We start from the raw sequence: 25,795 nt of genomic DNA on the forward strand, positions 1-25,795 counted from the left end.
AAGACAGGCTGAGCCCATCCTAAGGGGCTATCCACACACAATACAGGGCACACCCTGCTAAGGGTGGAAACCTCACTCTTCAGGAGACTCCTTACAGGTTATTAAAGCCAGGAGAGTGATCCCAACAGCTTCATCACTATAGGACTTGCTTCCTTGCTTGCCTCTACTGAGGCAGGCACCTGCCTTGGAGCACACACATACACATACCACCCTATTGTCTTTTTTTCCAGTATTTTATTTCTGACAGGCATTTACAACGTTCCATTCATAGAACTAAAAACATAAAAATAGACCTTCTTTCAGCTTATAAAAGAAATATATAAGAACCTTTGACATAGACATGTCGTGACATTATGTACAAGAACAACGGTACCTTCCCAGTACCAGCCTTCCAGTATTTCAGCGCTGACTGTATTCCGCTGGGTACAGCATAGGACAGCTAAAACCTCCGCTTCTCTAATACGCTGGGACACAACTGACAGGTAGATGATATAAAACAATGATGTGATAATACAAAGGGTATAGAAACCTTTCTAAAGCTTTTACGAAAAGAAATCAGAAGATAGCAAAAAGTTAATAGAGAAAGCTTTCATAAGATCAAGTATAGTGCACCAGAAACCAGAAAGGAGGGGGCAAGGGGAGAATGGTAGCTGGGACACAAAGACAGTGATGGATTTTTGGGGGGAATAATTTTTGTTATGCTTTAAAATATAGTCAGAGTGGAATTTATAAAATATAATCCTAAAGCTATTATAAAATTTCAGGTTTTCAAAGTACCTACTAATGTGTCAAACATCAATAGATACCACCAAAAAAAAATTTCATATAATCCTCGTTTTTTCCTATAGGTGAAACTGAAATGGGAAAAGCTATATAAATCTTAAAAAAAAAAAAAAAAGTGCTATTTTGTGTTTCGTATTTGGAAGTCTACTTAAAAAACACAAGATTTTTTGTCAGATTTTACCCTGTTTTAGATGCTTAAATAAAAGATTTAAAATGTTAAAGAGGTTTGCTTGTGTAGAACTTGTTCAAACTCTATTGCAGTGGAAAAGCTTTTATAAAGGAATTAAAACACACTAGTTTCACCCACAGTAGGAGAGTGGATGAGGTCAGTTTTTTGGCCATGAATTCCCTGTCCCCTAAGCCCAAACTCTGCCAGAGAGAGTGGACCAAACGGATCTGTGATGTTGCTACGCTGGCTGCAGCGAGGTTACACCATGGATCGGTTTGGTCAACTACAATTCAGTCATGTAATTTTATTTTATTCTTTTTATTATCTAACTAAACTCCAGTCTCAAACATATACAAGAATCCTTTTCCTGAAGAAAGTTATACCTAAATAAGAGTTTCCAGTTCATATTTCAATATAAAACCACCATTCCTAACCCTCTGCAAAAAGCTAGCCTCGTATCCTAGACGTGGAGCTATGCTAACGCTGTAAAACTCTTATCCCTTTGTACCCCTGCATCTCAGGTAAAATACAAAAAAATATTTCTTCAAGTGTTAAATTTGGATCTCTTTTAAGAGAGTTTGGCATCTTTATAATATTATGTAAAACTAGAGCTTCCAACATTGACATTAAATTAGACCAGCCACAGACCAAGAGGACTTAACACAACATAAATCCCAAACCTTTCCTCACACATTCCTAAAATACATGTATATTCTCTTACATTTAAAGAGGGAAAAGTAATAAGAATACTGCAACTGTACACGTTAAAAAGGCAGTTTCCTCATTAAGGAGATGAACCTACGACGGACGTTTTACGGCTATAAAACTCTCTGGTCGTTGTGCTATTGTTTAAGCTAGTTCGCTGCACGTAGGTTAAGACATCCAGAGTAATTTGTTTTCCAGTGATGATATTCTCCCCATACTTAATTTCAGCCCCTGATTATTTTAGAATAAATAAAATAGTGTGAAAGCCCTTGGTAACGTAAGACAGGACCTTAAGCTTATTCCGTTCCAGGTTTTGAGCGTTTTACAGTTGCCTAAAGTGTGGCCGCATGGCTTCGGACCAATTCAGCTGCCGAAATGGTGTGTGCAAGTGTGCAATCTATCGGGATCAGCTCTCCGTGGTGTGTGGGGGCGGGAGGGAGGGATGATGGAGGGCGGGATGGGGAGACCTACGCATCCAGGTGGGGAAGGGGACTGATTTAGAGCTCCGTGTTCAGTTTCCTGCTGGGGACAAAGTCTTCACGCCTAACCCAGATGACCTCCTCGCCGTGGCCCTCCACGTCGCCGTTGATGCCGGACAAGGCCGCCTGCTTCTTCAGCTGGGTCATCCTGGAGGCATGCGTGTCCATGGCCGGGCGCAGGCGGTCTCCCCGGCATGGCTGGCTGCTCGTGATGGAGGCTGCCTGCAGCCGCTCCCGAAGGTCTCGGTCGGCCACGGTGCCTCTCATGGCCTCGCAGTACTCATCGTCATCGCTGAGGATGTCCGTTTCCTTGATGTCCTCCTGCTCCTCATACTGAGCAAGGTCAAACTGTTCCTCTACCCAGCGGTCAGTGTCCCCACTGTGCGTGGGCTGCTGGGGGTCTTTTTCAGGGCTGCTCGTGTAGACGGCATCTGAGTCAATGGTAAACCTGTTTCGGGCCAGCCGCCGCCTCCTCCTCCCAAGAGACTTGCTGGGGGCTGACACTGCGCACACACAAAGATAAAACCCCACAGGCTTTTTACACACGGTACAACTCTCTTTAAAAAGTTAGTCTTCCAGGGGCCCTTTATTTAACACTGCTAGGCACAAAGCGGGCAGACTCCCACGAATGACCTAGTCATTCAGCATCCTCCCTGCAGGCAAGTCACACTTCACTCAGCTCCTCAGCACAGGTCTCTCTCCAGCTGAAAAAGGAGTTTCTGCTACTCAGATCCACAGTTGGGATAATGGCCCACAATTACTGTTCCTCCTAAGCGGTAGGCAGCCAGCCAGCCTGCACAAAGTGCATCTGTTCAGCTCAGCTTCTCACACGCAGTGCCCTGCTGCCAGAACACCGCGAAAACCAACTATCCTTACACCTTGGTATGGGAAATTGCTGTGTCTACACTACAGGTTTCCAAGTAGCTACCTCAGTGCTGAAGATGCTGCAATTGTTGCGTTACTTATGGGGAAGTACGTTCCCTGGTCTAGGCTCTGCTACTCCCTTCCCCGCTCCCTTCCTACTGGGGGGGAAAAAAAAGAAAACCCCAAAACCAGAAAAACTTTCAGAAGTTCCTTACTCAGCATCAGCTGGTCTACTAGCTTTTGCAACTGTCCCAATTAGCAAATTCACATCTTCTGTGTTGGAACATCTTCATAAGAGGCTTGTGAGGCAAAGCAGGGGACGAATCCTGCAGCCGAAGGACCTGCAGGCATTCCAGCGCTTTACGTGCACCCACACGTAGCTCCATCGCAAGCAGGTGAAATCCAAGGTTATAGTTTGTCCCCCTCCACTAAAGAGCACCTTAGCACTTCCAGTAAGTATTTATTAAACTCTAGCAGCTTGGGGGCAGGGATTACATTTTAATATCCCTGAGCCTCAAAGCATGCACTGAGTACAACAGCTCAGCAGTTGCAAATTTTAACTGTAGTGAGAAGCATGGACTCTAAGAGAAGATCCTAATCTCTGCAGCATTCATCATGCAAATGCACCAACGAGCCAAAGTTGAACGAAGGTTTGGCATCTGCAGCAGATTAGCTCCACAGGCTGACTGAAGACGCACTGTGGTAAAACAGTTGCATTTTGGCCCTCCTCTGACTCTTCTTCCTTACGATTTTAAGTGTCTCTGAGGCAGATGGCTAGCAACATCCCGAGTGAGAAGCCATGCTGCGAATGTTATTGGTCTGGCCTGCCCATTACAGAAGAGGAACAGAAAGCCTGGTTGTCTACATTGCTGGATCTAATGAGCAGAAAAAAAACAATAAATAACAGACCAGAACAAAACACGCAGCGGTGCCGTGTACTTTTCAGTTGGAAGCAAATGTTTCTTCCCTCCATCATCTAGTGTTCTGAAAATGAAAACCTGCTTTTCCCTGGGATTTTCTCATTGCTTTTGCCTGAAGTCAACTGAAAAGGAAAATCCATGTTTTAGGACAGTCCATTACAAAAATAGTAGTATCAAGTGCATGCCTCTCCAAATGTGAGAAGTAGAAGCACATGCCCTTTAGCAATAGAGCTGAAAAGGCTAAAATGGAGGACATACAAAGCTACCTCTTCTAAACCAAGCCACTCACTCAGGGGAGCTGATTTTTCTTGTGCATTTTACTTTAAAAGTGCTAGGGTTAGCTCAAAATTCTGTACATGCTTTTAAAAAATATGCAGCGGGCTTCTGCTTTGTTCAGCCGAAACCCATTTCCAGATTAAAGTGCACAGCCAATCGGTATTGACAGGAATCTCATTTCTTCCTTCCGTGCCAGAAGGACCACTCTGAAGCTGAGCCTTGAGTGCAAAGCAAGGTAAATAGAGGCAATTTAAGGCTCTCAAGGATGTGAAGCATGGAAAACCAGCAGTTTTTACATACACAGGAGAGAATGCTAATCCTAATATACAAGTAACAGACACCACCACATGTCCTACAACGGTGCTGGGGTTACTGGAATCTTGAAAGTCTGTAGCCCTACAGTACCTGCCCTGTTCATGGCTGGCCTTGCACCTTTTAGAGCACACAATCTTTTTCCACCAAAAGGAACATATTGCTGGGATGAGGGCAAACTTTCGGTTTTAAGAAGCTGCCTTCTGTGTTTATCCCGCAGAATCGAGTGCACTGCCTTCAGAAAGTCCTTCCTGTGTTCTGGTGAACTGAAAAATAGGCAAGAATACAAAAGGCAGCGTTATCTCTCGGGAACTGCTGAAAGCTCGCTGTAAATGAGACAAATAATGACCAGTTCTGTAACTTAAGACAGTGCAAACCAACTGGCACGCACTTCCCCCAGAGAAGACTCAATTTAACACAGCATTTTCAAAGCAAAGCTGAATCTATAGTCATTGCAATGGACATCCAAGGAAACAAATACACTGTTCATTAACAAAACATTTAGCCATTCACCCCTCTTGAGGCTCCCTTTTCCTCCAATACCAACCACACACTTCGCTTTGTCCAATACACATCAGGCTGACCTATGGCAGCTAATTAAATCTCAGTTTGTCTCCTGTAAACACACATCAAGCGTAAGTCCTGCAACTCTCTACTACCTGGTAGTAAGGAATGGCTTGGTATCAGCTCTGTTGGACCCTGGTGAACTTGTGTACCAAGTTCTTATTTGAGCTCTAAAACACATCAGGGCAACCACCACAACGAAGATGGACAAGGTTTACTTAAGGAAAGGGCAATGCCCTAAGAGCAGAGGTTGGAACTTGGTGGCATGAAAGGTACCAGCTGAACACAACACATTAGCAGCTACTTGGCATAAAGATCCAATGCTGGAGTTTAATTGGATGTAAATTTGTGAAAGGAAAATTGTAGTAAGGATATTCCCATAAAGGTGCAAGGCTGACCAAATATATACCTTTATTTTAATACATTTTACAAAATTCTGCCTGCCACAAGTAAGGTTTTAATACCCTCTCCCTCCCCCCACACTTCCCCTACTGGCTGTTCCCAGATTGCCTTAAAGGAAAGACATAGGCACGCTGGGATCCAGAGATGCAGCTGCCACTGAAGATACGGAAACGCACTTACCTACAGCAAAGGTGAAACGTTCTTTCTGGCCTGCCTTCAGACTCAGATTTAACATGGACAATCTCGCATACAGAATTGGTCTCTGCATCTGAGGTGAAAAGCAAGCAGAACTTCATATAACAGTTTCTCATATTTAACTTCAATTAGAGCATTTATTCCGTAATCCTGAAGAAATGGTTTAAGATCATCCAGGACAACAGATAATACACTGCAAATAATATTACCTCATGGGTGAAAGGCAGCAGTGGGCAAGTGACTAATGAAAAAACAGACTCTTAAACTCGCAAAAATCTAGTAGTATTTTATATGCACGCACTCAGTCCCATAAAAATATGAAAAAAAAAAAAAAAAAAGAAAACAAAAACAAATCTAATCCAGCTTTTCAGGTATTCCATAGAGTATTGTCACATTTTACAGCTACATCCTATGTTCTTTCCACTTTCACTTACGCATTAGAAAAGGAGCAAATTGTTTAGAATTTTGACATTTTTAACACTATAAGCTTCACATGAAGCCATCAACCACAAGAACAAAAATTCACTAGCTCTGTTGTCTCACAGCTGCAAGATTGCCTTCTAGTCTCCAGAGGAGGAACAGAGTGAACCAGAGTCAACAACAACATCGCCCTGTTTTTCCAGAACCCTGCCTGGCTTCAGAAAAGTACTGACAAGCTGGAGACACACAACTGGAGCTTCTGTCCCTTCATCTCTCTCCAGAGCTATTACGGATTGCGGGTTCCTTCTTCAGGCCCCAGAAACGGCGTACACATGTACTAAGGACAAACATTGGTCAGTGAATGCCCCCAGACCAAACATTAAAAACCCTGCCAAATTCATGCAGCAGGAACATTACCTGCACTTGCCAATGCTCGAACCTGCAGTGCTTCTAAAGGTATCATGTGGCGAAAGCGGAATGGATCCCAGTCTTCATAAATTGAAGCTCTATGTGATCCTCCCTGGAGGAATTTCAAAATACCGTTAGGAAATGAGACACCTTGGGATAGTCAGACACAAAAGTCTCCTGTGCATTGTATTGAGAACATTGCTGAAGTCTAGACAAAAGCAACCGTTAGGCTGATCAACTCTCATCAATGCTTTCAAAAGTCATTCAAGACCAATGCTGCACTCTCTCCTCCAAGTGCACATGCACTCACGAACATGCATTAGTTTTACTTTAGTCACTCCAAAGTTATCTTGTGGCCAGTTGACTTTAACCGTACAAGCATTTCAAATCACGCTTCGGTTTATGCCATACGTGGGAATCAAAAAGTTTTCTGTAATACTATAAACTGTGTTCCCTACTGTAGCAAGGCATGTGTTTACTGTCAAGCTTAGCTCTAACTTTTAATCCCAAACTCCAATAGGATCCCCTGATACATACTGTAGGCACACCTCATTTGGCTGAGAGCAGCCAGCACTTGCTCAGTGGCATGCAACAGCCAGAACTGAAACGAGGGCACTGTGTTTCACTAAGAAACTTGGCAGAGTTCAGCTCTCATATTTCATTCGTAGACACTGTCCAAAGAGTCAAACACAAGAGAGACGTTCAAGGTGATACCTTGTTTCATGAAAGTCCACTCCACAGCATGGAATGGATGTGGCAGGCAACGTGAATGCCTAGTCCAGCAGAAAGCAAAGGATAAACTAAATGAACGCTTGCAGACCGCTGCGCCCAGGCTGAACAGCAGGCCACTCAGCATTACGCCAAACCTCAGTTGTGTGGCAGAGAGCAAGGATCACATATGCAAAAGCACAGTCTAGCACCTCAGCTTTATGGAAAGCAAATCTGGATTGTAGCACCACAAACGCACACAGCATCAACAAAATAGTCCATGCAACTTACAAGTTTCTTCTTCTGTTTGGAACCATCCTTGTATACAAGGACCACAGCAGTTTTGAACACTAGAGGAGAAAGTTAGAAACAAAAGCCACATAGTCAGTAAGGCTGGAAACAGGCCTCCTCTGTGCCAAATCACACAGACCTTTCAGCTCCTCAGACAGCCCTCACCTGAGTCAGACAGGGAAGGCAGGAGTAAACCTACCAGCCCTCTTGCATAGTCTTCCAAAAAACCCAAGCTCAACAGCTTTTACCACACAAAACCAGGTTACTTCAAACTCACTTGAAACTTAGAGTGTAAGTTACCAGTTATCGGAACAACTATTTGAACAGCAACAGTCCTACATAAAAATTTGGAAAAAACTTTAATCCCCCTGGCTAAGTTCACCTCAGAGAAATGAGCAGCATCCAGCTACATGCAGCCAGTCAGCAGATGAGACTGCACTTGGACAGAAATTGATCCCCTCCCAGGTGGGACAGTGGTCTACACTGAATTAAAAAGTGAGCACCACTGGCAGGCAGAGGTGTAACCCAATTCCTCTTTTGCCACATAACATCCACAGGGAGCTGGAATTTGTCTTTCAAGACTCCAGTTTTCCTTGTGATCTTTTTCTTCAGGCCTCAAGTGTACCCTTTGTTTTCAGACTGAATTGCATGGACACTTAATTTTGGACATTTTATGAAACCAATTTAAAGATTTTTGGAGTAATTCAGTGTTGCTGCACATTCCTAGCAGCTTTCATGAGGCCACTCAGCTTCAGAGTATGACCAGATGCTTTCCACACTTAGAGGAAAGCAGTCAATTTTTATAAGCTCTTCCAGAGCAAAGCTGAAAGAGTGTTCATTAGTTATCTGTTTGGTACAAAACAAAACCAAAAATCACTGGCTTCCTAACCAGCATTGCTTTCTGGAAACAACAAGGAAAAAGCCCGTTGTGTGTAAGGAAATTTATGAGCAAATAAAGAAGAACTTAGCACACTCTGCATTACTTGATATAATTCTGAAAGTAAGAGAGATGTGATTCAGCCAATATAAGCAATCATGTGTCTTTCCAAGGGACCATACTTCAGTGCAGTGGAAAGACCTTGAGATCTATGCCAGCAGCAGTTTCAATTTCTAGTTTGGCCACCCAAGATAGACTACTCTGAGGGAGACAGACCACTCCAAAGCAACTCACCGGGAGTCCTGGCTTAGCTTTTAAGCAGTTTTTAAAGCTTAGATATACAAGTTCTTTCTGGCAAAAGGCACGGAGAAAAAAGGCAAAGCCTCTGCAAGCCCCCAACACATTCTGCAGGATGTGAAGCAGAGTTACGTGGCATCAATCAGACCACCGAACTGTATCTTTTCAGAGACAAATACCTTTCTATATAGCTCTCAATTCATAGCCTTGGATATGGGTTTAAGAAACTCTTGTATTATTATAGCAGTCGTCTCCAAATTCTTCACCAGTTTTAGATCAACACAGAACAGAATTTGACCATTGCAGCAAAGAGACAAATACAGATTTAAGTTCCAGCCAACCTTGCAGAAGGCAATGCTCAACTACCTTCAACAAATATCTGCTAAGGCACAGTTGACAGTCTTTTAGGCATCCGAAATAAAATTACTAGGATACAAACCAAATGCAGCCAGCTCAGGTTCCTTCTTCCATTTCCCCAGTGAAGCAGGAGGATTCAGCCATATCACTGTATTATGCAAGAGCAAGTCCCCCATCGAAAGGTCTGCAACCTGCCAACACAAACGCATGCACAAAGACACAATGTGTAATCAGTTCAAGAAAGCTTACCTGAATTTTCAGTTCAAGAAAACTTGCTTGAAGTTTATGCCTAAACAAACAAAAAATGCCCCACAAGCAAACTTTTGGAATATTTCACCAGATGACTGCAAGAATGTGCAAACAGACTGTGACAGTTAGCAACACATGCATGTAAATCCTTAATTGGTGAGCATAAATTAGGAGAAGTCAAACTCAGAATCTGGTTCTCGTAATTTGGTGGGAAGTCAGGGCAAAAACCAGATGTTTTCCTTGCATTTTTTTTCTCCTTCATCCATCTTTCTCCCTACCACTTTCTTTCTATTTTGTTTGAACATTTAAGCATAGCCCCCGTCACACACACACAGTTTGGGGTAAAGTTTAGAGACTGCATCATGTGAAGCGGTCAAAGCACTTCTTCCCCACAGTCGCTATGGCTCTTGATTTCACCCAAAGGCTCATCTGTGGAAACCACATTGCTGGAAATGGACTAATAAAGGAGTTCATAACGCCTGTTGGGAGGTGCCTACTAATATTGCAGCAACTGAATCTTCCACTTTGACTTATGGTCTCCTAGAGTGACAAATTGAGGGCTATCCCCTGTCTAGGGGCCACGTCATCCCATTCCTCCACCCTCCTCTCACTGAGTCTGACTTTCGCCAAAGGATGTCACGGATACCATGAGCACAACCACCTGAGGTCTCCCCGATAATAAGAGCAACATGAAGATGTCTCCTGTCTCCTCTCCCAGATTAACACCAAACCACAGTTGCTCTCCCAACAGATGTCCTGACACGTTCTCTCCACCGCTGCTTGCCCGCACCAACCCACATCTCTGCCCTGTACCCACCATCTGATCCTCCCTCCCCACTGCTACTATCCAGCAACCAAAGCTTCCTCAATGATACTCAATCCCAGACCTCCTTTGCCTTGTAGCCCAATGCCTCTTGTTTGTTCTTCATCCTGGCTGTTGACAAAACCCCGTTACTTCATACAGTCATGTCTCTCTCCAGCCTTCATTCACATCACTGCTCCCATCAGCCCTTCAGTGTGTCTCTACCTCTTCCTTGAGTCCCCCTTGACCTTACTCCATTCCCTCCTTACTGCCCACCACTGTCCTTCACTGTGCCACTAGACTGCAGATCTACGTTTTCTTGGTAAATGGAGAGTCCAGGTCTCAGTCTGAAACTTCAAGACACCTTCCATGGGTTTCTGAGATGGTCAGCCAGGACTGAGCCACACTGGATCTTCACATGTCTGCATATGCGCCATATGAGACATCTAGACCAAAGCCCAAGGCGCTCTCACATATCAAGCCCGCTAACACACTTTCTAAAAGAGAAACAGCAGTTTCTCACACCACACCTCACATTTTGATCTCTTTAAAGTGATTAAAGAGCTAAGTACAGACTTGCCTCAGCATGCCAGTCCACTCAGACTAGTGGGGTGAGATTACTCAATGTGGAAGGAGGAGAGCCAAGACATGGACATCAAAATAGTGAACTGCAGGTCAGGATGTGAATTTGACCCAAGCACAACATTGAAGGTGAATTAACCCACTACTTCTTTACGTGGGTCCCACTCACTGAACCAGACATGGAAAAGCAGTTTTTGAATTGGACTGGGATTTATCTGTTCACACCAGGATCCACTTAAACGACACGGCACGAAAGGTAAATATTTGATACAATTTAACATTCACACTGCAGGCACCAAAATAACATCCTTTTTCTCTTAAATTTGATCATTTGTTACCTCTTTTTTCTCCCCTGTTTGTTCTGCTATGAGTTGGTCAAACACTGCCCCATATTCTTCGTGGATTTTCTGCATTTCATTAATGTGGCTGGCAACTTTGTTCATTGTTTTTATGGCCACTAGAAAAAAGACAGAAAGATAAGGGAAGAGACAAAAGGTATTTTTAAGCCTCTGAGAGGAAGGGGGAGGAGGGCGGCTCCAAATCAGAGGTTAAACACGGAAGAGCAACATAGGCTAGCTCCTTACCGTCAAGGTGATAATGTTCCTCACTGTCTACGTCAGTCAGAGCAAAGAGCTCCTTCAGCAGGAGAGGGTATTTCAGTATCCGCTGGATGGGTTTGATGAGGTAAGACTCCAGCGTGGAGGAGTGCTGCCGTCGGGGATTCTGAGCATCCAGAAATGCCTTGAAAGCAGTGTCTGTCTTGGCTGGAAGATTAAAATGAAGCAATTGGATAAATCAAAAATCTTAACAGCTGCCCTGATAAGAGTGACTTTTCCAGCTTTAAATTCATTTACCCAGAGACATTTTGCAAGGAAGCGCAGATTTATCTGGTCCACAGTATTAGATTTATGCACTTCAGGTTTTGAGTTACTGACACTTTGCCACAGATATGCTATTTATGATTTAACAACAGGCACCCCCCTACCGTACCAATACATGCAGTTTTTAATTTCACTATCCACAGTATTTCTGGCCTTGCAACTATTTTAGAGCAGCATAAATTGTTTTAATCATCCGGTTCCTTTAAGAAGAGGCTCAGATTGGATATTTGTAGGAAGTCACTACTCGTGAGTTTAGTCTGACAGGTACACGTATAATGTTGGCAAGTCTGGTTATTGTTACCTCATTAAACCTTAAAATACAGCACTGAACAACAACAACAAAAATCAAGAGCTAGTAAGGAGGCAGGAAGCAGTAAACTTATGATAGTACACCATATTTTGGGAGCACAGGCAGACTGGACACCTGATTGCTATCATCTTTTCCACGTGACTGCTACTGAATTTATAAAAATACCAGTTTCTCCATTGCTCCCTCTACTAGAACATAAATTTGCCCTGTGAGGGAAGTATGGAGAAGGTGGCATTTTTAGACATACAGGAAAAATTCTACACAATTGCTTTATTAGAGCCATGTCCCCTGCCAAGGCTGGGTGGGTTTTTTGCAGACAGTCACCTGACTTCAATAAAGCAACTTCAGTTTCAAACCCAAAAGCCACCTGCACCTCAGTTGAGGACACCAAATTATACCTGAAATAAATCTCTTAAAAAGCCTGGGAGTGTATTACTGGAATAAAATTTTAAAATTCTGTTTGTGCCATAATTCAAGCACAACCGTTTCTCATTTATAAATTCATTTCAGCAATGAAAAAGCAAAACAAAACAACCAGATCTACCTAGTCTACGGCCTTAACATTAAGGTCTAACAAAATGATGCCAAAAGTGAGCATGGATGTGACTAGCAACAAATCATTTATTCATGTATTCCACAGAGCTGCCAAGTATTCTTTGCAGCATGGTAAATTAAGAGTTTACAAGTAAAAATGAAAAAAAATGTGCACAGAAAAAAAAACAACAACAAAAAACCAACCAACCAAGAAACAAAAAAACCCAAAGCTCTTGATTGTCAGGCATCCAGATGTTCCTTGAAAAAGTAAGAGCTCCTCCCTTAATGGCATTGCTCCTACAACTGGAACCATTTGTTTATTTAATGTCTTGGCCAAAAATGAATTGCGTGAAGCACTGCTAACTCTAAGAGATTAACACTTTCACAGGGGAAAAAACATCGCTCCAAGGCAAGGAGGCCCATGAGCATTTATAAGCCAGACCACAGTTCATTTATCTCCATCTCAGCAAGCCAGGCTCTACTAGGAATTCATACATGGAAACTTCTCAGGCAAATTGGAACAAAGGTGAGAGGAAAAAGAGAGGGGAGAGAGAACATGGTGAAGTTAAAATATTTAGACAGCTTCCATAAAGCATTCCCCCAGGCTGATCCTTTCCTAGTGGCTGTCAGCATTCTACCACACTGGCCGGAGCTTCAGTGGGATTGCCACTAGCAAGGATTCACAGCACAGAATCTAGGAGGATCCAGAGGTCATTACAAGCGTCACCACTCCTGGTTCCAAAGTACACAGTGATCCATTAGCACATGCCACATCGCCCATTTATGAAATCTTTCCATTCCCCACATGACTGAAAAGAAACTGAACATGTCAGGGGAGAATAAATTAAGTGTGGGGGGGAAAAAACTACGTGTGAGGTTAACGACCTCTTGTAATGAGCTACTCAGGTATCATTACACCGATGGTGGTCCATGAACACCCATGGCACAGAGCTCTCTGCGAGCCTCTCAAGCCAGATGGACTTGCTTCCCTACTGCAAAGGCTCCTGGAGAGCAACCAGGCACGTGTGTGCCCCCATTCCTCCACCACAACTTACCCTGCATGGTTTGGGGTTCAGTGGCCACCTCTCATCATCCACAAGGACAACCTGCACCAGCCCAAACCAACGTGTCACTGCGACATCTCCCTCTCTGCATACCCAGGTCTGTTTGCCCAGCACACGGCTCTTACCTTTCACCAGTACTTTGGGGACTTTCGTGTGGCTGGCACAGAAGGCACTGTACAGCTTGAACCGGTCAGCGTAGTAAAGAAAGGATCCACCCAAAGAAAACAACACTTTCTAGGATTTAAAACAAAACAAAACAAACACATCAGGGAAAAAAAGCACAACAGTCATTTAGTCATTTTCCCTTCTGCCAGGTCACCTGAAGTTTCCATTTAGCTTTTGGATAGCAGGACACTGCATTTTTAGAGTGTTTTCACACCATCTGGCAAGAAACAAGCCTAGCCTTGGTGTCTGGATTCAGGCTATGTGATTAACATCATTAACCAAGATCCAGCTAGGACAATCTGGAGACACCACTGACTATAGAAGGAACTAGGTTCACAGTTTCAGAACTTTAGTTAAATGCCTGAGCTTAAAACCTTATTGATTTAAGTAATGACCAGAGGTCACAGAAAGGACTGGATATATCTGACTTTGTAATGGATCAAGACACTAAGGAGCTGCAAGCAAGACTATTACCCCTCTGCACAAACACACCAAGGTCTTCACTCTCTTGAAAATGAGTTTGTGTTAAGGGCCAAACACAACCTTTTCCTAAGATGTTTGTGCTGCGGTCAAGCGTTTGCTCTGCTACCCACTTAGGAACAAGACACCATGGGGTGGGGGGGTGAGACAACACATAGGCAGCTTGCCTACAGTCAGCAGAGGGAAGCAAACTGCAGAGCCAAACCCATGAAGCCCTGAAGTCCCATTTTGCACACTGCTTTCAGACTACGCCCATAGGACAGAAGTGAAAGTGAAGGCGATACACTTTTTATGGAAAGAGGTGGAAGTAGCAGCACTCAGAAGACAGAGTTCTCTCCATAAGGAGGCTTCTTCCACACTCCTCTCAAAGCTCAGAGCACACAGTGGTCACAGAGGCCTCCTCCACTAAAGAGAAGTGTCTCTGTGCTCTCCATTAAGGGCACATTTCCTACAAAACAAAAGCTGTGTTCTAGTTACACGAGGGCAGTGTTCATGATTGACAATTATTTTAAACCAGCAGCTGATGGCAAAGCCACAAGCACAAAAAGACAAATTCTTTCAGTAGTTCTTCCAGGGCTGTACGTTAGCTGAAGAGCAATCCCAGTGGAATTATTATTATTCATCAAGACATCCTGTCCTCTACCAAGGTGAGTGCTCAAAGCAAGAGTAAAATTCCCCAACGACACAACATTGTATTAGCTACTTGCCATATATCCAGTACATGACTGCATTAGAAATAAAAGAAAATTTGTTTCCACATTTTCCTATTTTTTTAAATGAAGTTTATATATCTTTAGTTTACATTTCTACCTTTGATGCACATCTAAGTATTTGCCATATAGTTCCGCTATGCATCACAAGCCCAAATACAGAATTCAATTTACAGTTCTGATCTATAGCGCTAGTGTGCTTCTGAACTACTACGTTAGACTTGTCAGAACAAAGATTTTATGTAACTTTCCATTTCTAGCTTTTCTTGACAGCCTGAGACAAGAAATCTGGCAGAAGAGCAAGAATAGCATCTAAAAGCACATGGCGTTACAGATTTCTAGTGCTCTATACAGCTAAATGTAGCATAAACTACAATTGTAGCAGAATGTTTTTCAAACAGCTCCAGTATTAGCTAAAAATTAATCTCGAGTGTAAGTAGATGTAGGTTTTTACATGAACAGTGACAGCAGTCAGACAAATATTATGAAGAGTGTTAAAGGACTACTCAAAATGTAAACAATGAGATTACCTTAAATTGCTCAACTTTTTCAAGCTTTTCCAGGTCTGGAACCAGCCTTACTCCATCTTCGAGAGTTTTCAAGAACTCTACCTGGAATGCTACCATTTCAGTCAGATTCCCAAAGAGAACATCCAGCTAATAAGAGGGAAAAAAAATGCAAGATGCTGAAAATACCACTTTGCAGCTAAATCACATTTTTTAGAACTTCAGTAATTCTCAGTCCAATTGTATAATCAGAGTGATGTCAGGAAAAAAAACTACAGACTGTATATTATTGAGCAGTACCTCTATACTCTACTCAATCCATTATTTTAAAAGACACGGAATTCAAAATTTCTCCACAGCCCCTGCTCAGACAAGCAAGTCAAGCTGGGGGATGAGCAGAGCAGAGAGCTGCGCGTAAGCTATCTAGCAAAAAGATAAGCAGCAGTTAACATACCTCATCTGGTGTGAGGAACGTTTCTTTTTGTAGAGGCTTCAGGTATCTCTCCATTAGACAATTTAAGTCCTAAAAATTCAGAAAAAGATTCCCATGTTGGTTCCTCAAACTGCCTCTGAATATTTACTGAAGTGGCAAAGATCACCCTTTACCTAGTCTATGAATTTTTCCCTTTCACGCATGAGACAAAACAGTTGGATTTCACAGAATTTAAGATAGTAAAAGGAAACATTTACACAGTTTTACTTACGAAATCAATACCAGCTTTCACTGAACAGTGTTCCTCTGCCCAGCAGCTAAGTAATTTCAAAATGGCAGCATTAGAATTTGGAAAGCCTACTTATTTCAGAGGTTTAAGTTGCTATTCTATGGACAGATTGTAGAATTGAATGTAAGTTAACTGAGAGAGACACGCATGAAACATAACTTGAAGTATTAGAGAAGAAACTAACAAAATTTTCCAGAAGGAGAAGAAACATTAGTAGACCGAAACAACACATTGAGACCTCTTACTTTGACATAAGTGCGTTCTGTCTCGAGAAGTTCACAGATAACCTTTCGCAGTTTATCTGCATCTGTGAGTTGTCTCATGGTGGCCAGCTGGGGTCCTGTAAATTCCTGAGGATGAGCACTTGAATCAGAAGGGTTCATTTCATGCAGACTGCGACAGAAAGCAGCGACCTGCTCTGTACTCTTTAAAAAGAACGAAGAGGAAAGACCAGCTGTAATATTTTAAGTAAGAGCTATAGGAATGATGGAGCTGAGAAGCCTTCGCAGTTAAGCAGTTACAGCTTGGGGGCTTTTTACAGGCACCAAAGTCCAGACGTGCGCACATGATTTCATCTATCTGTCCTTCCTATCTCTCAGTCGCTGGGGAAAAGGGGGGGGGAGGTTGAAGAGAGTTGCACAATTCAAGTTAATTGAAGTGCCGTTTAGTAAAATTCCGGGTTTCAGATAAGCATGAACTTTAATTAAAATAGGCTCGTCCAGCACTTAACATTGAAAAACAAACAAAAAGGCCCAAGAATCGGGAACCAAAAATGACCATGCAAACAAAGCACACACCCCAGCCCTATGCCAGTTCCCTAATCTAGTTTGCAACAGTCCTGTGAATAGCTGTGTCAACACAGCCAAGGAGACAACACGGAGACAGAAACCATTTAAGCTGTTTTTCAGGGAAGCAGAGCCATCTGGGGAACCAAAGCCCCTCAAGGCTTCAAATGCAAGCTCTTTGGGAAAGTAACTGTATATCTGGCCTGTGGCTGGAAACATGCCTTGCGGGGTGATTTTCTTCCCCCTAAGTCAGGTTTTTAAGAGCTGCTACATCTAGCTGGTTTCTTGAATGTTTAATCAGCTGTCTCTATATAAAGACAGTTATCCTCTCTTCACCTCCTCATGGTAGATCATCTTCTCGCATCTTTCATTACCCTGAAAAGTTTGGAGCAGGTATAGTCTCTGGTGTCAGTGACGACAGCCCCAGGCTTCCAGGGTTGCCACAGCAGCAGCGTGCCCTGTCTCCATCCCTCCCAGAGACCTGGAGGGGGCACGGGAGGGAACAGAGCTGCTGCACTTGATCACACCTCTCTAACCTTCCGCATCTAATCCTGCCATGGTATCTTAATCCAGATTTAGTGACTTCCCAGTGCTGCCTCTATAGCCTTCCAGTCCATACTAAAACAACTTACCCAAAATTAGCCTGTTCAAACAGAGAACATGCAAAGAGAGGAGGGGAAAAGAAAAAAAAAAGGGGGGGGGGGGCGGAGAAAAAAGCACATCACCACCTTGCAGTTTGGAGACAGAACCCTGCCCCCTGGGAGATCACTCCCACCAGCCAGTGGCAAGAACATCACCCAGAGCCTGCGCTACCACACACCTTCGTGATGACCCAGCACTGAAAATGCTGCATTTGTTAAGCTGCACAGTCTGCTCACACATAGCTATTCTCCCCTCTCAGTGCACCTACAGCACTACACAGCCACGAAGCCCAAGAGGAACGTTAATCGTGCTAGGGACAAGTAAGGGATGTCCTTCCATAATCCAGTTGCTTTCCCTACAGGTACCTTATGGCTGTAAATGCTCACCCGAGTGTACCACTGCAAGGCATATTAGTAAAGATGCTTGTTTTGCAAAGGATAATTTTCTTCAGGACACAAGTGTAAGCAACGAACTAATTGTAACTGACTGTCTATACAAAAATGCCTCTTGGACACAGGTTATTACAGGAAAAGCATTGCCCTTCAGTATCTGAGGTTTAACTCAGATGAGGAAGAAAGGAAAAGTGGTGTAAGTTGAGGGCAGGGAGAAGCAGTCCATTTCCAGCTAACTCAGCTTCTGGTAATGGCACGTGTCACAGAGTCGGATTTATTAGTCAAAGTAATTCCTTTTATTTCTCAGCAAGGTTCCACCTATACTCACTGTACTCTTAAGTATATCCAAAGCATACTCAAACTTTTAGATTAACTTCGCATTAGATTTCAACAGGTGATCCCAACAGCCCCAACTCCACAAAGTGCAGTAGGTGAAAGCCTGGCTTCAGTGCAGAGAAAAAAACCTGCCCAAGTTACCTGCTCTCCTGGAAAGGGACAAAGAACTGACAATTAACAGATGTTAATCTGAGCCTGCAGAGACCCAGGATAGGCAGAGTTTCCTCAGAAACATTTAGCTTTATTAAGACTATTTCGTGAAAGAATATTTGAGGAAGGCATATCCAGTGACATTTTGCTGTAAGAGCCAAATGTACAATTAAAAACAGTTATAATGTATAAAGCAAGTATGGAATCAAACTCCAAAAATAAGCCAAGTGTGTTCAGCAGCTCACGTCTGATACCCCGCAGACAGCTCACCATCCTGCTGACGCACTTGCAATAAGTTGCAGGGAAAGATGGGTCACCCAGAAAGAGCAAAAATTCACTTACACCATGAAACACCAGCTAAACACTAACAAGTAGTTGAAAACTGGATACCTGTCGTACAGGCATGCTGTCTGCCCTAGAAGGAATAGTTACACCCGTATGCCAAAAAGGAAGCGTAGAAGACTTTTAAAAGCCTTATCTCCGCTTCTGTACAGTTAACAAACCGCTCGCTGACTTCAGCCATGCCCAGCTCCACCCAGCAGCAGGGCTGAGCTCTGCCTAGCCGCTGCCCTGCCTCACATCTTTTACGTATTTCCCAAGTATCATTCGCCCGATACTCTTTGGACAGATGAAAAGTCTCAAGCGCGATAATGTTCACAAACCTGTCTTCTTGCTTACTCATTGAACAAACTGTCTTGTTTCACTCCTGAACGTCATGCTTTCTACCTTATATTTACTTTTAAAAAAATCAATTTCTAGACAGAAAGCAAATGCATATTACACCCAGGGAGGTTCAGAACACAGCTATTTTGCTGAAAACTCTCAAAGTATTAATGAGAGCTTCTCTGTCCCCATTTTCCTAGAGAAAGTGGATAGACTAGGGAAGCTCTGGAACAGAAACATATCCCTTTATCTCCCAACACCAGCTCTGTTTGCCAGCTGCTACAATGATAGCACTGAATCAGGATTTCTCTAAGAGAATTACAGCATCACACCTCAGGCACAATTCTGCAAGCAATCCCATCTAGCAATCTTAAAACGAGATGAAAGGCTGGCACAACTGGGCTGTAAAGCGAAGTTTACTTTGCAAGTACATTAACCCCTCCTCTGCAGGGGGCTCAGCAGAGGAGCTAAGCTCACATCCTTCCCATGCAGGAGGAGCAAGTCCTTAAACTCATCGAGCTGCCCACAGCGGGGAGTTCTGGCTGCCTGCCCTGTAGCTGTGAGAGCAGAGTGCTGTTTCCTCTTGCACTCGTCGTGTAAAGACATACAGGTGCCTGGGCATCAGGCAGATTGCCCCCTTGAACCGCACGCAGCACCTCTGTTCCGCCACGGACGGCAAACTCTAAGCAGTAGTGATCTCCCGAACAAAACTCAGGGAAATTGCATCCTTTCATGCATTGCCAGGACTGCTAATGACATTGCACAATAACAAAAAGCCTCTACAGGGTATATACATTACCACTCAGCCTTGAATTTATAACCTGAAAATTAAAACAGCATGGAAATTCGTTTAACTGCTAATTACTTAGACTAGTCGTATTGCACAGTAGATCTGCTCACCAAATACAGCATACGGTACAGAGAGTCGCCGGCTCTCCCAGTGCTTTCATTCTTGAGTTTACGGTTAGCTCTCCAAAGAGCCGACATCGCTGGAAAGGCAGTATTGCCAGAGCTGTCACTCAGCTAGGAGAAAAATCCCAGTTCTCCACATATTCAGCTGATCCGAAAGGCTTTCCCACTCCAGACAGATACTCCGTGCTGCTTACTTGGCACGGAACACAGAAGACGGCTGCATTTTAATAAGGAAGGGCAGTGACCATATTTCTCTAAGCAAAGCCCTTCCTCGTGTCATTTGCCGCCGGCCTCGTTCGCTCACCAGATCAGCTGGAATGAAGAGCCGGCTACCAGTCAAAGCTGAGAACTCAACGCTGCTTTTCATAGACTCGTTAAGAGGAAAACTTCAGCAGAGAAGCTGAAATGCAGCAAAGCAGAGGTGAAGGCAGCCCAGGAATATAAATGTCTGTTGCCTGTGGCTGAGCACAAGCCGATTGGCTACGAACGGCACAGCCGAAGAATATTAAACATCTGAAGGGACAGAAGCACAGAATTAAAAGAACTTAAAAAAGCCAGTTACGCTACTGGAAAACCTACCCATCAAATCCCTGTTTTAATCCTTTCACATCTATTGCACACATTGAAGGTTTTGAGACTTAATTCTGGTCTTGAATAATGCTGCAGAGGGAAGACGACCTATTTTCTCTGAAAGAATACCTCTAAATGGTATAAGCATGTACACACACAGCCCATTACAGCACGCTCCCCTAAGCACAAGTGCTGCAAGGTAATTAGCTTTAATTTCAAGAGGCAGATGTCTTTAATTAGAAACAGGGAGAAATGAGTGTCCTGCAGTATTTTAACTGATGACAGTTTTTAAAACACATCCCCAGTTAAATTCAAAGGACCATTAGAAGAAAAAATATGCACAAAGACTGATCGTGAGATGCAACACAACACCTATCTTAGCCTTTGGTAACCTGCAACATTAAGAACTGACACATAAACTCAGTTTTCAGGGTACCTCCTTTGAACCTCAATTTATTCTACAATATTTAAAAGGCCAAAACAGTCAGGTCACCACAGAGGCAAGCAACCATTTAAGAAATTACTCTGGTATGAAATATGTTTCCGATATTCTGTTGAACTGGAGACAGACAGAGGGGCATCTAGATTTCATAAACAGCCTGAAACTTGAATTCACATGCTAGATGAAAAGAAGCCTGAGGAGGTGGCAGAGAGCACGCTTTCCTTTCCCCCATTCTTCGCCCTCCTAGCTCTCTCTACCTCTTGGCTCCCACACAAAATGGGGAGAGAAGGGAAAGCCAGGAGCCCACCCCAGAGCAGAAGCAACTGGGAGCACAACTCAGGTCGCTGTCAGTTGCATGGCTTAAAGGAAAAGAGTTGCACCCAGAAAGCGTATCTGCTTGCTACTGTTTACATAGATTTCAACCCAAGAGATACTGTACCTAGGAGGGCTGGCTGATGGCAGGGAAGGCATCATGAAATTAGATAGGGAGCGAATCCAGAGAACAACAGCTATCCCACACCACTGCACTGCCGATGCCTCACCTTGGAAACGGGTTTCTAGTATTTTATTGGAATAGTTCTACAGACATCCCATTTTTGCTTATAACGATTCCTTTGAGAATAGTGATGGAGAAGTAAACTCCACATTATCAGGTCTTTAGAATATACAGAAGGTAAGATTTTCAGAAAAGGGAGGAATCCTCAGAGCTGCTGGCATACCCTCCAAATCCTTCACCACCATCAACAGCTTGGAGGCTTTTGCAGATTAAGTAACAAATGCACCACTCCGAAGGAAACACACACCCACGTGCACACATGCTGGGCTGGGGGAAGGGAAAGAGACAGCGGGGAGGGAGGAGGAGGAGAAGGGAAGACACATTCAAGTACCTCCCGGGTTATACATCCACCTATCACCTACATGAGAAAGTTCCAGGTAAGTCACAAGGGACCCAAGCCCAGCTTTTGGTAGGATTTCACACAGCTTACCTTCATAAAAAGCCTACCCGGCCTGTGCTACAAGAGCAGATGAAGGAGAGCTGCGGCGCCAAGTTCCTCTCCTTTTCCCATGAATTATTAACTCTCCCCTAGGATCGCTTTGCTGGCTGGAGAGCCGGGAAGTTTCCTTGGAGAAGCTTGGAGCTCTCCTCCTCTGCAGCACTCTGCAGGCATCAGCAGACCGTCAGCACCACCAGGATTAAGCCCTGCCTCAGGATCATGCTATCGCAAGGCAAAAGACAACCCAAATGCTATTTTTCAGATCTTCAGCTGCTTATGCTGCATCTGCGCCAAAAGAAGGGGAACTCTGCATTTAGGTGGAGGCTCCAGCGTAGTTAAACTGGATTTCCTCTGCTGCCCAGCGATGGATGGGTGAGAGCGCTCCTGCCCTGCTTTTGCCAAGAAGGGCAGAAAATAAAGAAAGCCTCCCTTGAACTCCACCATCCGCAGGAGACTGGAAGCTGTGGCAGTAATGGCGATACGGGAGAACATGCCCCTCCTGGTGGTACGAGGGCAGCATGTTTCATTTCCCACATACAAAAATAACCCGTGTAAAACAGCGCTGAGGACATCAGCTTAATCTTCTGCACCATAATCCTAGGAGCCTGGAAAGGTGTGGCAGTGCACAGACGGGAAAACACCTTTGCTTTTTTCTTCACCGTACCAGCCAGGTGGTGACTTTCCGTGGAAAAATACATGTTGCAGACTCCTTATTCCCCACACAGACTGGCTTTTCCAAACACACAGAAAAGCAAAGGGATTAGGAAAACCCTCCCGCTGTTTGAGCTTTTTTAGGTTGGTTTTTTTTCATTGTTGTTGTATTTAAAAATTAGCATGTGATTAGCAAGCAATGACATCCTCCTCTCTACCATATACTGGAATTCTCTATAGGCATCTCGAAATAATTTGGGGGTTTCTGCAGCTTCCGTTAGAGGAACCACAAAGAAAGCCCGCTTAGTACAGAGCTCTTCTAAGTGAACAGGGACAGTGGCATTCATGAGTTTGCCAAATTGAGCGCACTGTACATATACACTGTATGTGCAAGTGTGCTGCTTTTTTATGGAAGACCATTTCAAGTAGTTTGTCCCATAACAAACAGAATGTGAAGTAAAAAGCCTCACTCCCCTCTATATCACACAAACAAAACAAGACGTATTTCTGAATTTTAGAAGAAAACATGTACTGCTGTCAACATTTCATTTACAGAAAGGCAGATTTTCCTCTCGTTGAAAGCCAAAGCTTGTTAGAGGTACAAGGTACTCTTCCAATATAAGAATATTAAGCATTAGAGCTGCTAACGCACATTTCTCAGTTTAACTAAATCTGCCGAGCCACAAGGCTAATCACGTAATCCTTACGCCTTGCTTCAGGCAATTACAGCTCTGAAGATCCAGGAGGCAAGATGCAAAATGGAACCCCACAGCCTGTCGCACAGTTCAGAAATAGAAAGCTACAGAAAACACAGCAAGAACATTCATTCCCCAAGCAACTATGTGTTATGCTCGGTGCTCTTCCACAGCTTCAGTGTTTAACAGAAGAAACTCCTTTCAGAGCAATATGAAAATCCCACATATTTACAGTTAAAAATCCCAAAGTATCAACAAACACTTCCACTTATTCAAGAAGAAATTCTTTTTACTTACAAGACAAAGTCCCGTAATAAAACCTGGAAGCAAACTGTAAGAGTAATCACCTTCTCTGCATGCAAGCTCTGCATATATTTCATGCATAGGAATGTTTCCTCTTATCTGACTTCCACTGTCTGGCTATCAAAGACAAAACTACAGGCTAGCGTGACATAAGAGATCAGGAAACAAGAGGCCAGGGTCTTTTCCTTCCTTTTGCTACAATGACGAGTAGAATAGCACAGGGACCAGTTCAGAGCTCACTGTAACAAATTTTAGTTAAAACAAGAGCTGAGAAAAAACACACCTGTATGTAAGCACAGACTGAGTGAGATCTGATACTCATTAGATTGTGAATTCTGCAGAAAAATAGCTGTAAGCTCTCACCATTACATATACAAATACCTAAAAGCAATCAGTGCCTTCAAAATAATCTCACTTGATTCTGCCGCAAAAGCCACTAAACATCACACCTGATGTTGTGTAAAGCTCCCCAGCACCAGAGCAAGTGCAAACTACCAAGCACTGCGAAACCCATCCCTTAATAGATGGCAATTAACAATCCATTTGCACAACCTCTTAGCTATAATTGGAGAGTTTTGCTTCAATTTAAGGTAGATTGGCTGTAATTAGTTTGCATTTAAAAACTAGCATGTGTGCTATGCTATTGATTTAAGGAAATACTGTTTAACTTACATTCCTCCTATGCCTAGAAATCAAGAAAGAGTAAGAAATCGTAATAGTCCACCTGATCTTTTGGTTTAGCTGAACTGCTCTGGTGAAGGAGGTGATAAACCAGCCCATTTAAAAACTATGTGAGAATATTATCACACAATACTGAAGATGTGAACCAACCCTGGAAAAAGGGCACAAGTCTTGCTTAAGAGGTTGCGATGTGCCATAATCAAAGCTGTAATTTGTTACATTCAATATCATCCGCAAACACCTTAAAAGTAAGATTAACATTTTCCCAGGAAAGATGCTCTAATCGTGTGCAGCTGTGAAATGAGCACATCAGCTGTGAGTGTACTGCACTTCCACTCCTTGTCATGTGAAAATGAAAATTTCTCACCTTGCTCGTCTTATCGGCCTCATCAGACGACTCCAAGTCTTGTGCTTCTGCCTCCTCTGGAGCTGTCTCAACAGAGCTGTCCCGGTCGCCGCAAAGCGAGTGTCCTGCTGAAATTGAGATGTATGTGAAAACCCAGCCATAATTTCCAAATATTCAAGAAGCTGGGCACAACAGACATGGAGTTCCCACGGAAGGCCAGGCCCCATCCTGAACACAAGTACATGCCAACAAGATGTTATGCCAGAGGCACTCAATGACCTCAAAGGACTACCTCAGTTTACAGCAGGGGCCAGGTTTAACTACAGGTGTAAAAATAAACAGGTTACTGGCCAGACACACTATTTAGTGGAAACTATGAAAGCTGATTCAGAGATAAGGCTAAAATGCCACATTGAAATTCTTACGTTTATTATTCATTTCTTGGCTGGCAAGCAATTGCCTACCTTTATACTTCAGTGGTTTCAAATGGAAACTGCAGCATGTGAACAGGCAGGCCTTGCCTAGAAGCAAGCCTTGGTCAGCCCTTCCTCTGCGTTAAGCAGAACATGATGATTTTAAATTGCTTGCAGTTTTGGCCTAACACACCCACTACTGAGTTTCGATGTTGACTTTTAAGGAAACAAACCCAGTTTTAGCAGTTTTTAGGAGTCTATTACATGAACTGAAAACTAAATTTCATTTCCATCGGTACGTGGCAACAACTATGCACCCCTATGCCTGAGCACTCCTCTGGACACTACGTTGTTGATAACAGCTAATAACTCCTTTGCGACTTCTTGTAACTAAATGATTAATTACCTGCAAGTGACAAAAGAAAGAAGAGAACTAATCCCAGCCTGAGAGCTCTGTGCACAAATAAGTCTTTTGGGGATCTCATTCTCTGACTCCAATAGCTGTAAGAAGCAGTATTACTACACCTTAGCAAGTCCTCACAGAAAAAAACAGATTTCATATACATTCAACTTCTAGCTATGGCAAATTATAATGACTGGTGATGGACTGAACTCTGCCAGGAAACTCCTGCATGCCTCAATTGACCTTCAAGCCAGCATACTTTACAGCAGCTGAGTCCAGACGCTAATTCCTTTTACCTGTTCCCTCTCCTCCCCTCAACCTCACAAGGAAGAGTTTTTCCTGCCGTGCCACTCCTGGGGCTGGATGGGGAAGGGTGGTTTCTGA

General features: G+C 43.4%; 1 protein-coding gene across 12 annotated transcripts in view; it reads right to left on the minus strand.

Annotated features, from left to right (window-relative positions):
- Window positions 1-225: 225 nt before the first annotated feature.
- TIAM1 (TIAM Rac1 associated GEF 1) overlaps window positions 226-25,795 on the minus strand; it is a 190,034-nt gene continuing 164,464 nt past the window's right edge. For 8 of the 12 annotated variants that reach the window (XM_087758158.1, XM_087758153.1, XM_087758157.1 and 5 more), the window contains 13 exons: window positions 24,617-24,723; window positions 16,278-16,457; window positions 15,765-15,833; window positions 15,335-15,460; window positions 13,575-13,683; window positions 11,245-11,424; window positions 10,999-11,117; window positions 9,110-9,218; window positions 7,497-7,555; window positions 6,507-6,609; window positions 5,655-5,742; window positions 4,602-4,774; window positions 226-2,639 (listed from right to left, as the gene is read on the minus strand). In XM_087758158.1, coding sequence (XP_087614284.1) covers window positions 2,155-2,639; window positions 4,602-4,774; window positions 5,655-5,742; window positions 6,507-6,609; window positions 7,497-7,555; window positions 9,110-9,218; window positions 10,999-11,117; window positions 11,245-11,424; window positions 13,575-13,683; window positions 15,335-15,460; window positions 15,765-15,833; window positions 16,278-16,457; window positions 24,617-24,723 — 1,907 coding nt within the window. In that variant the 3' untranslated portion in view covers window positions 226-2,154. Of the gene's footprint in view, window positions 2,640-4,601; window positions 4,775-5,654; window positions 5,743-6,506; window positions 6,610-7,496; window positions 7,556-9,109; window positions 9,219-10,998; window positions 11,118-11,244; window positions 11,425-13,574; window positions 13,684-15,334; window positions 15,461-15,764; window positions 15,834-16,277; window positions 16,458-19,900; window positions 20,189-24,616; window positions 24,724-25,795 lie in introns of those variants that run through there. The other 4 variants (XM_087758160.1, XM_087758150.1, XM_087758159.1 and 1 more) reach the window with 4 other exon arrangements.

This window comes from Nipponia nippon, unplaced genomic scaffold, assembly GCF_047370975.1.
Source record: "Nipponia nippon isolate SJK-2023a ecotype South Korea unplaced genomic scaffold, ASM4737097v1 scaffold_2, whole genome shotgun sequence".
Lineage (NCBI taxonomy): Eukaryota > Metazoa > Chordata > Aves > Pelecaniformes > Threskiornithidae > Nipponia > Nipponia nippon.